The 10,393-nt window shown below is 38.0% G+C and overlaps 2 protein-coding genes across 2 annotated transcripts; both read right to left on the minus strand.

Annotated features, from left to right (window-relative positions):
• Positions 1 to 1,321: 1,321 nt before the first annotated feature.
• LOC103325757 (stemmadenine O-acetyltransferase-like) lies at positions 1,322 to 2,966 on the minus strand. Its single transcript, XM_008227940.2, has one exon. It carries the CDS (start codon positions 2,964 to 2,966, stop codon positions 1,491 to 1,493), a length of 1,476 nt encoding a protein of 491 aa, XP_008226162.2. The 3' UTR covers positions 1,322 to 1,490.
• A 2,849-nt stretch (positions 2,967 to 5,815) lies between these two features.
• Positions 5,816 to 10,014, minus strand: LOC103325755 (G-type lectin S-receptor-like serine/threonine-protein kinase At4g27290). The gene is made up of 7 exons (XM_016792720.2): positions 8,738 to 10,014; positions 7,852 to 7,986; positions 7,537 to 7,679; positions 7,248 to 7,458; positions 6,898 to 7,135; positions 6,661 to 6,811; positions 5,816 to 6,473 (listed from the first exon to the last, which is right to left on the minus strand). Exons 1-7 carry the CDS (start codon positions 9,432 to 9,434, stop codon positions 6,177 to 6,179), a joined length of 1,872 nt encoding a protein of 623 aa, XP_016648206.2. The 5' UTR covers positions 9,435 to 10,014; the 3' UTR covers positions 5,816 to 6,176.
• Between the last annotated feature and the right edge of the window lie 379 nt (positions 10,015 to 10,393).

Raw genomic sequence — 10,393 nt, forward strand, 5'->3', positions numbered from 1 at the left:
TGACCCTCGATACACGCATCTTTTTTTTTTTCTTTTTTTTAGAACATTTCTTATTGAGACGGGTGATAATATACTAAATTTACACACACTATACGGGTGCTAGGATGCATCTTCTTTATGAACTCGTGAACACATTATTCTTTTTCTTTTGGAAAGTGAAAGAAAAATCTTTTTTGGCACAGAGAAACCATTGCCAATCAAGCAACCTGCGACACTCCCTTGATTTCATGCAAGAGATCTCTTGAGTCGCCACAAAATAATTATGTAAGAATCAAAAGCAGTCTAGTTTTGGCAAATTTGCACTGCTTTTGGCATTTGGAATAACTAAAATCTTATCCCCACTCTCTCTCTCTCTCTCTCTCTCTCCGGTTCCACCAATTAGTGGTTGTGGTAGTTCGATTGGGCGGTGATGGTGGTTGAGCTAGGTATGTGGTGGTTCTTCTTCTTCCTCTCTATTTTTTTTTTTTTTTTTTTTTTGCTCAGTTGCAAATTTGTGTAATTATGGGTTTATTTTCATGAAATTTTGGGGCTGATTATGGTTGGAAGGAGGAGATTTGACTGTTTTGGATATAATTTGATTGGATTGTTGCTCATTTGACGAAGAAGAGTCTTTGATCGGGAGACTGAAAACAAAAACGACTTTTTGGCATTTTCAATATTTGTTCATACTTTTGGATTCATTCTCAGAAAGAAAAATTTCAGCTTGTTTGTCAAAATAACCCACAATACATTTTCACGTGAAAAACAGAAAATGGCCTGTGAAAATGATACCAAACAGGCCCTTAAGTTATGAGAAAATGAGTTAACAATGTCTATCAAAATTACAAGTTACAACTGGATGATTTAATTATTGCGCCATCATGGGATTACTGATTAAAAAAAGAAGAAGCAGTATTTGTTTATTAGCATGAGGCTGGTGAATGATTAATAACTTCAATAATCAGAGCTGACCTGCAAACCATTAAAATATTGGGTAATGATGAAGAATTAAATAAGTACACCATCTGTGAGAATTGAAATAAAATAAATAGCCTATGTGTTGCGTGGGAAATATATATGTCAAAAGATTTAAAAGTTTTCATCTCTCACATCACAATTCGAAAGTATTCAATATGTCAAGTGGGAACAGCAACAAATCGACCAATTTATAAACTCAAATACATCTTTAAAAAAACCCAAGCACTTGAAACACACCCAAAATCAACTCCAGACTATGAGTTTTGGGTGTGTTTAAAAGTGTTTTGGGTGTAGGGTTTTTTTTATACAAACATATTGATTGTTTCCAAGCAGTCAACATGACCCTGCCAAACACATTTTGTGATCCCTTTCCGAACATTAGAACCACAGACGACATGTTTGGTCTGTCACAGGCACATGGTTGCACACACAACAGACTCACATGAACACACATTAACATTTTGGATATGTTTTTTGTTGATATGAAACGCAATTACAAGGTTAGATAGGCCCAAATTTAAATTTAAGCCATATTATAGCCTCGATCCGAGTTTCAATGGTTTGATTTGAATTGGTTTCTTAATTACACTCGACTGATCTTGGGAGTGAAATTTCGCAACCTGGTTAAATTGGGCTGGTTGACACGCTAAACTTGAAACGGCAGTATCAAACCGGCCCTTGTGCACCCGTCTTTGAAGGAAGGAGTCACTTTCGAATTTAGCCATGACATGCTGATCCGCCAGGGTAACGTATGCCTCTATTCCGCCAGTCTCTTTGGTGTCGACGAAAACTATTAGGTTGTTCAAGGGTAGTGGCTGTATGCCCACCCATGCCGGTCTCCCCCAACCAAAATCCATATCATAGAGGGGAAATCTGCACAAACTACTGAAGTAAGACGTAACTACCTTCCCTCCAGATCTAATAGAACTTTGAGCAAGTCGGTTCATGAATTTGAAGTGCTCATCACCCTGTTGTAGCCTTTTCACGTAGTCCTTGTCAATCTTACTTATTTCTTCTCGTACCCGCCTCACCATGCCATGACAAGATTCTTCATCTTCATCATCATAATCATCATCCCCACTACTACTAATCATGAAAAAATGACAAATATTTCCAAATGAATTTTGCGGCAATGGTGGATCAATCCTGGGGCGCAGGTTCACAGTCTGGATCACCATATGCAACTTATTCTTATCATCAATATTTTGATCAGGATCACCCTTGGTAGCTTCCACAAATCGCCTCCATATGAAAGCCGATAAGGTCTCAACACGTGACGGGCGTTTCTCATTGTTTTCCAAGCCTGTATATTTAACTCTGAGATCCTCTATCGCAGAGGCATCAAACACGAACCTCTTTGTTACTTTGTTCGTGGTGATACCGGCGTGTGAGTAGTACCTGGTCATCTCCTTGGGTGGGAAGAGTGTGGCTGAAACAAATTGCGGATGCTCTATTTTGGCTTCAAGATTATCATATTCTCCGCGGGAAATGGCAGCCCAAGTTTTGGTGAGCATGAGCATAGATAGTCCATCTGCGAGCTTGTGAGAAACGCTTAGACCAATGGCGAAGCCTCCACATTCGAACATGTTGAGCTGGACACCTAGGGGAAATTCATTAAGATCATCTGGCTCAAAGGGGACAAATTTCTGGAGGTCATCAGGGACCGGATCATTGAGAAAATCACAAAGCTGGCAGTTGGGCTTTACTAGACCTTCAAGGTAGGGTATTCCCTGGTCATTGCAGTCTACAAAATGGTTCTCGACTCTGAGTCGGCCGGCTAGTGGGTAGAAAAGGGTCAAGATCTCGGATAAGGACTTCTTAAGGTGCTTTGATATTTCGGTAATGGTGGGCGGGATCTTGCCATTGAATTCATAGAAGAGGACCAAGGAGGTATAAATTGGGGGATTTATTTGATCAAGAAAGGAAAACTGATGGCGTCGAAGATGTTTAGGGGTTGGAGAAGATGGTTTGATGATCTCCTTGGAGATTATTTCCACTTCAACGTTCATTATCTATTGATTGTGGTTCTCACTTCTGTGTGCTGTCATGGGATTTATCCCACACTATAGGTCTTTTTTTAATGTAGCACCAGGCAGATAAATAATTAATAATAACTCAATAAGTGACCACTATTAAGATAATTATATTATTGGCCATCTGTGAGAATTAAAATAAAACAAATAATAGAGCTGACGAGGTCTAATCAAGTGGAAAATGGCAAAGCCTATACCTGCCCCTTAAATTTTCTTCCACACCTCAACGACCGAGAATCCTTAAAAACAACCCCACAACACAACTCAACAACCCTAAAATATGAATAAATCTCAACTATCATTGTTTCCCTGCAAAGCCTATAAGGTTCAAGTCAATATTACCGGCCAAACACATTTTGTGATGGTAAACAGACCCAGATGAAGATATACCTTAACATTTCGGGATATGTTTGGTCTCTATCACTTTCCCAATGAAAGACAAATTTATTGATAATAAGAAAAGAAATTACAATGAGGTAGGCATAAATTTTAGCCTTTATTGTTTTTAATAGCTTGAGAAATAAACTGAATACAACCGAACCCGACCCAAGTATCATTGGTTTGGTTTGGATCGATTTTTTTTTATAATTAGACTCGATGGATTTCGGGTGTGAAAATTCACAACCTGGTGCAATTGGGCTGATTGATGGGCTAAGTTTGAACCTATAGAATCAAACCGGTCCATGCCCACTGGTCTCTGAAGAAAGGGATCAATTTCAAATTTAGTCATGACTTCCTCCTCCATGGTAATGTATGCCTCTATTCCACCAATGCAGCCAAACCTCTATGCCATCCTCTTGTCTTCCATCGGGATACCTAGATAGAATCTTCAAGGGAAAGATCCAAGTATATATTAAAAAATATATCCAAGTCTATATTAAAAAAGTATAGCCGCCCGGCCACAGTATTTATTTAATTTTTTTTTAAAGCGCCAAGTACAGCCGCCCGGCTATACATTCAAAGCGTGTAGCCGAGCGACTATACTCGTAATCAATAAAATGAAAAAAAAAACCCCAGTATAGCCGGGCTGCTATACTCTTTAAATACATTATATTTTCAACGTATAGCCACGCGGCTATACTATTTATTAATAAATAAATAAAAGGCTGCCCTAGTAATTTTGAAATTTTGTGGCCTACTTGTATTAGTTTATAATTCGTATAAAAAACAAATATTGAAAAGAGAGAAATTTCACAGTAAATTAATCTAAAAGTTCAATTTTTTTTTTTCTTCTTTTTTTGGTGGGAATGTTTGTCTTTTTTTCGTGACAACTATTAATATGATTATGGCTTTCTTCCTTCAACCTCTGTGTCAAGTTTCAGGGCTATTAAGTCTTTTGTTAGGCTTGGATTTCTTCAATGACAGGGCAACTTGGTTTAAAAAAAACTTGGTCTCAGCAAAAGAAACTCATAAATTAATACACATGTTGGTCACAAGAGGAAGACTCAGTGAAGTTGACTACCCATAAATTGACTAAAACAAAAGAAATAGATTGTAGAGAAGCCTTACCGAGCAAGAAAAAGACCTCTCCCCCAGCTTCCATGAAGCTTCACTTGTGTCTCTGAAAATCCAACGTCTTTCAGTAAACATATTGATCATTCCAACCTCAACATCTAAGATCACCATCATGTCAGGTCCTGTGCTTCAATGGCCCAATTCAAAGCCAGGACAAGTAAACGAGTCAGTCATGTTTGTGATATGACAAAACTTGAAATCGAAAATTCGATTGATGTTGAAAAATGAAAGCTTTTTCTTCGAAAACATTACTTCTAGAGCAGAAACTGTTGCATGCCAGAGCGATGCAATCCACCTATGTTAAGTATAACCTTCACATGCATACTTGCTCTGCCCATAACAATTTCAGCTTTGGAAATAATGGTTCCAAGCAAGCTTTTGTTTTTCCCATCACAACCTTGTTCATATGAAAAAGATGAGCTCAGCAGTCAGCTGGTGTCATCAAAATCTGAAATTCAACAAAGCTAATAAAGTCACAATAAAATTAAATCAGCATTCAATCATATGTGTAATATACTAGTATCTACCAAGACTAAAATTTTGTCTAGTAGACAAACCGTTGTTATGACTTTTATATTTTCTGTATGCGAACAGCAATAACAAAGAGTCGCCATGTTTAATTCAACTTGCATATTCTTTTAGAAAGATACGAAAAAGACTCATTGGTTGACAAAACTGAACAAAACTTGAACATATTCACACTGCATCATCAGTTCGTTTCTAATGTTTTTGCTTTGAACACACGTGAAAAAGTCGCATAAGTTTTTCTCTCACATTTTTCTGTCAACCAAGGAAATGTAAATTCAGACCACATTGAAAACCTTATCAAATGGTTAAAAGAGTATTTATCCATGATTTAAAAGCTACCCATCAACATCTCTCATCTCACCTGAGCCTTAGGTTCTTGTAATTTTACTGTAATTCCGAGAATTTGCGACATGCCCGTCACGTGTTCGACCAAATTCCTGAACCAGACTGGCGAGCATGGACAACATGAATGCATGGACAACATGAATCCATAAAGCTTTACACTTTGAGCGCTTGGCAAATTTCGAACTAACTACGTTCAACAAGTCTGCTCTGCTCTTTAAATTTCTCACAATGTGTTACTTGCTGCTGAGCTAACAATTCTGTAGCTCGGTACTTTTGTTTGTCTGCTGTTCTTGAGTTTTTTTTTTTTTTTTTTATTTGGCTGAGATCTGGTGCTCTACTTCTAGGGTTGGATTATTATGCCATATATAGCATCAATATTTTTTAATTGCATAGATTTTTTTTATAAATATTTCGGTTCTTTAATTAAGACAGTAAAATACTCGGGAATCAACCAATCATTGGCACCAGTTGCTCCCCATTACATGATTTTATATCAACAAAAACAATAAACCTGTGACATAAAAATACAAATCTAGACAAATTCTCTGGGGGAGCAAAACAGAGCTAAGAAAAATAACAGCAAGCCTATAGTTCCTTAAAAGTTTCTACCACAATCCCAAATTTTTTTGTTTGTGCCATAGGAATAACTCAATAACATGTGTGGTGCACAACATGAATAATCTTTAAGTCAATGTTTCGCATCTAAGCCTACAAGGTTCAAGTCAAGCTTACATGCCGAACACATTTTGGTGACGGTACACAGGAGCATTAATAGGCACCAGACAGATTGAAGATCATCTACCGAGCCTCTAACAATGTAGTGCTGAAATTATTTTCCGACAAATCACGCACCCGTGACAGATCATCAGGTAGAGTCCGTTCGGTGTAAAAACCAGGCTGCTTTGGTGGAGGCAATGCAACCTCACTGCTCAGCATTAGAACCACAGATGACATGCTTGGTCTATCTTCAGGTACTTGTTGCACGCATAATAGAGCCACATGAAGACACCGTAACACTTCAGATATGGTGCACGAATCGCTTAGCGACTTATCAATCAGTTCCAGTGGAATATTTTGGATCCATAGTGTCCATGCCTAAAACATATTAAGACATTTGTTATGTTAGCAGGTTAGGTTTCATGTCCCTATCCCTCTATGTACATAACAAAAGGAGAATTGTTACTTGCATACCCTCTATATAATAGTATACTTTAACTGGCAGGCCATTGGAGGAGGTACTTAAAGGATTGCACCAACAAAATAAAATAGTTTTTGTACTTACATGTCCAAGAAGGTTAAGATGGTGATCTGGATGCCAAAATCCTCTGTTCTTCTGCCTACTCAATATCTCTAGCAGTACAACACCGAAGCTAAATACATCTGATTTCGTCGAGAAAATTCCATCTACTGCATATTCAGGGGGCATATAACCACTGGGAAATGAAATTGGAGTAAGAAAGAATTTCAGAAACAGCAGAACGAAAAATTCAACCATAAAATAAGTTCAAGCCTTACTTACTATGTTCCAACCACTCTTTTTGTATTACCCCGACTTTGATCGGCACCAAATATTCTGGCCAGGCCAAAGTCAGAAATCTTTGGGTTCATATCATTATCAAGCAAAATATTGCTAGCTTTCAGATCTCTATGGATAATCCTTAATCTAGAGTCTTGGTGAAGATAAAGAAGTCCTCGAGCAATTCCATCAATAATGTGGAAACACTTAGGCCAGTCGAGCAATTTCGCTCTTTCCTGGTCTGAAATTTTTTTAGCATGTTAATTAGTTCAGTACCACGTTAAATAATAAGTACATAAGGGGAGGATGATAGGACTCAAAAGCTATGTGGTTGAGTTGGGAGAGGAACCTACCAAAAATATAGAAATCCAAACTTCTGTTGGCCATGAATTCATATATTAAGATTTTTTCATCATCTTGAGTGCAACAACCAAGAAGCTTTACAAGATTGCGGTGCTGAAGTTTGGCTATCAGTATAACTTCATTTTTGAACTCCCTCATTCCTTGTCCAGAATCCTTTGAAAGCCTCTTTACTGCAATTTCTTTCCCTCCTATCAATGTACCCTATGGAATGGATCATCATTCAGAAAAGCCAACTTGACGCAAAAGTAATCTAGTTTTAGTTGAATTACTTTATCTTACCTGGTATACTGGTCCAAAACCACCTTCTCCCAGCTTGTTTCTGCTTGAAAAGCCATTAGTGGCATGAACTATTGTGTTGAAGTCAAATAGTGGCAACTCTCTGTCTTCCCCGTCTTCTCCAAGGTCATCCTTTTTTCTGAATGCTGAAACAGTAGCAGATCTCTTCAGCTAGATGTGGACAGTTGCGCTGATGAAATTAATGCTAACCCTATCAAATGAATTTTTTATAGTAAAAATACTTTTGATTTAGTGTTTTGTGCCAGAATCTTGCAATCGTCTATTTAACATGATTAAGTCCATGTCTGAGAAATGTACCTTGATTTCTGAGTTTCTTCTTTCGTATATACAAGATAAACCCCGCTATTAGCATTACCACTAGAAAAAGTACGGAGCTGATTACAACTCCAGCTTGCCTTTTCTTCTTGAACTTGCTCTTCTTCTCAATGTCATCTGAAAGATCACAAGTGTAATATAACAAGCACGTCATTTGGGGAGCAATTTTTCATGTTGAAGTTAATTGAGATTCTAATATTACTTTTTTTATAAATAAAACAATGGATTATGCCAGATTAGCTCATGCACAAACATCCACAACCTTCAAAGAGGGGATCGACACATTTCGGGAGTCCCCACCCGTCCCCTTGATCATAATTTTATTAATAGACAAGAAACATAAAGAAAACAAGAATATCAGAGGGGACGTAACCCTGCAGGAAAGAAAGACAGTGATACAAAGGCACATCAACATGCTGACCCAAGAAACCAAAACTCTGAAAGAGTAAACAAAAAGAGACTAAGTAAAATGGCAATTGGGCATGCCCAACCAGTCCCGATGGCAAAAAGACAAAATAAAAGAAGGTGCAGTGTCCCACCATGTGAAACCAGAGCCCAGAGCATCGTGATTATGGCCTACAGCAGATTAAGCACCATGGCCTACAGCTGAGACAACCAACAATTCTGGTTTTCATGGTATTACTTTTGGGTAGAGGAACAAGTATCTGTCCATGATTATGGTCCGGATATAGAAAATGCTCTAGTTTTACCGACCTGCTTATAACTACTACCTCCTCAACCCACTCCAAAAATAAAAAATAAAGACAAAAAATAACTCATTTCCCCTGACCTCAGAGAATAAGTGATAATGTTATCTACTGTTGGAAAGAAGAACAAAAGTAAGATCAGACAAAATTCTAAAAGCTACCTAGTTCTGAAGAAGCCAGCCGTATATAGAGGTCTTGAGAATCAGATTGGAAGGTTCTTATGTCAGTGAGGTCTCCAAACCAAAGCAAGCAGCCACTTCCTCCATCCCTGATATCTAAATTTGCATATGCCGTACATGAGCAGTTTTCCAAACATGATCTCTTGCATTCGTTGAGGCTCATGCTCTTATCAAACCATGAGGAAGATGTGTCTGGCAATTTAAAGCTAGTGTATTTAAAGAACTTATCTTTATAGCTGCAAGCTAATGGAGTATTTCGTATACACCCATCAGACCAATTTTGTGATTTCCAATGTTCTGTCAATTTTGGTATAAATCCCTTCAAGCATGCACATACGGGAGCATCACGGGTGTTGCAGCTAGAATATGCACCACAGAAGGCATAAATTTCACACTCATCTTGTTGGGTTTGAAAGAAGGGTTGCCAACTAAACGTATTTTCAATCCATATGAACCACTGTGCAATGCCAGATGGGGTCAATACATATCTTGAGGGAATAGACCTGTTTAGGAGTCTGTACTCATAATAAACCTCATCCTTATTTAAGAAGAACGCAAACTCAGATGGGCTTGATCGTCTCATAGCTCCTGTTAATTGAACGCCGTTCCATGAACCTGATCTAGTTTGTATCTTAGCTCCCTTCATAACAACAAGTTGTGGTAAACCATGAGGAGTCATCCTTAGTGAAAACTCTCCTCGAGCAGGATCTTCTGTGCTCTTCCAAGACGAAACATACCTTTCTAAACCAAGTAACGAAGTCCCATCCAAGCTTCATTTCTGGTAGGAATGTATCACAAGGATAATCAAAACTCTGCCACAAGAAGTTATCAGGGTTGGTTTCGTTGGCATCTTTCACAACAAGATTTCCCGAATCCAATAGTTGTGATACTGGATTATCTACAGTTCTTGATGAGTTAGATGACCATACAATGCCGTTTGAGCTATTGAGAAGGACTAGAACTCCTTGATCAGTGACCTTTAAAACTCCTGAAGAATCATCAAGTGGTGTTTCTCGGTTGGCTACCCATACTACTACCTCATTAGAAATAGTGTACCATATCCCCAGGTATCGGCCTGTCAATTTACCAGGGCTGAAGAATCCCAGTTGAAAGGTTCCACCAGCTGAAACTAGAGTTTGATCATCTCTAATATATTGATTTGGAGAGATAGTGTCTAGTGTATTGGTAGTGGAGGTTCTCACGAAGGAGAAAAATAACGAGCACACAAAAAGGGTTCTCAAGGCGATATTCTGATCAGAATGCATAACTTTAGTGAAAAAAAAAAAAAAAAGCAATGCATAACATATATGCAGAGAAGTTGAAAGAAGTAAATTGGAAGATCTCAATCGTTCGATTGCTTTCTTAGGTCTCTATTGATACTAATTAAAAGTAAGCCCCAAAAGACCTTACTTTCTCTGTCCACCTAGAAATTTAAGATGCAATATGTCTAGTATTGACAACTATAAATATGATTATGGCTTTCTTCCTTCAACCTCTGTGTCAAGTTTCAAGGCTATAAAGTCTTCTGATAAGCTTGGATTTCTTCAATGACGGCAACTTGGTCTCAGCAAAAGAAACTCATAGATTAATACACATGTTGGTCACAAGGGGAAGACTCAGTGAAGCTGACAACCCATA

The sequence above is a fragment of the Prunus mume genome, linkage group LG3, assembly GCF_029339155.1.
Source record: "Prunus mume cultivar Tortuosa linkage group LG3, ASM2933915v1, whole genome shotgun sequence".
Taxonomy (NCBI): domain Eukaryota; kingdom Viridiplantae; phylum Streptophyta; class Magnoliopsida; order Rosales; family Rosaceae; genus Prunus; species Prunus mume.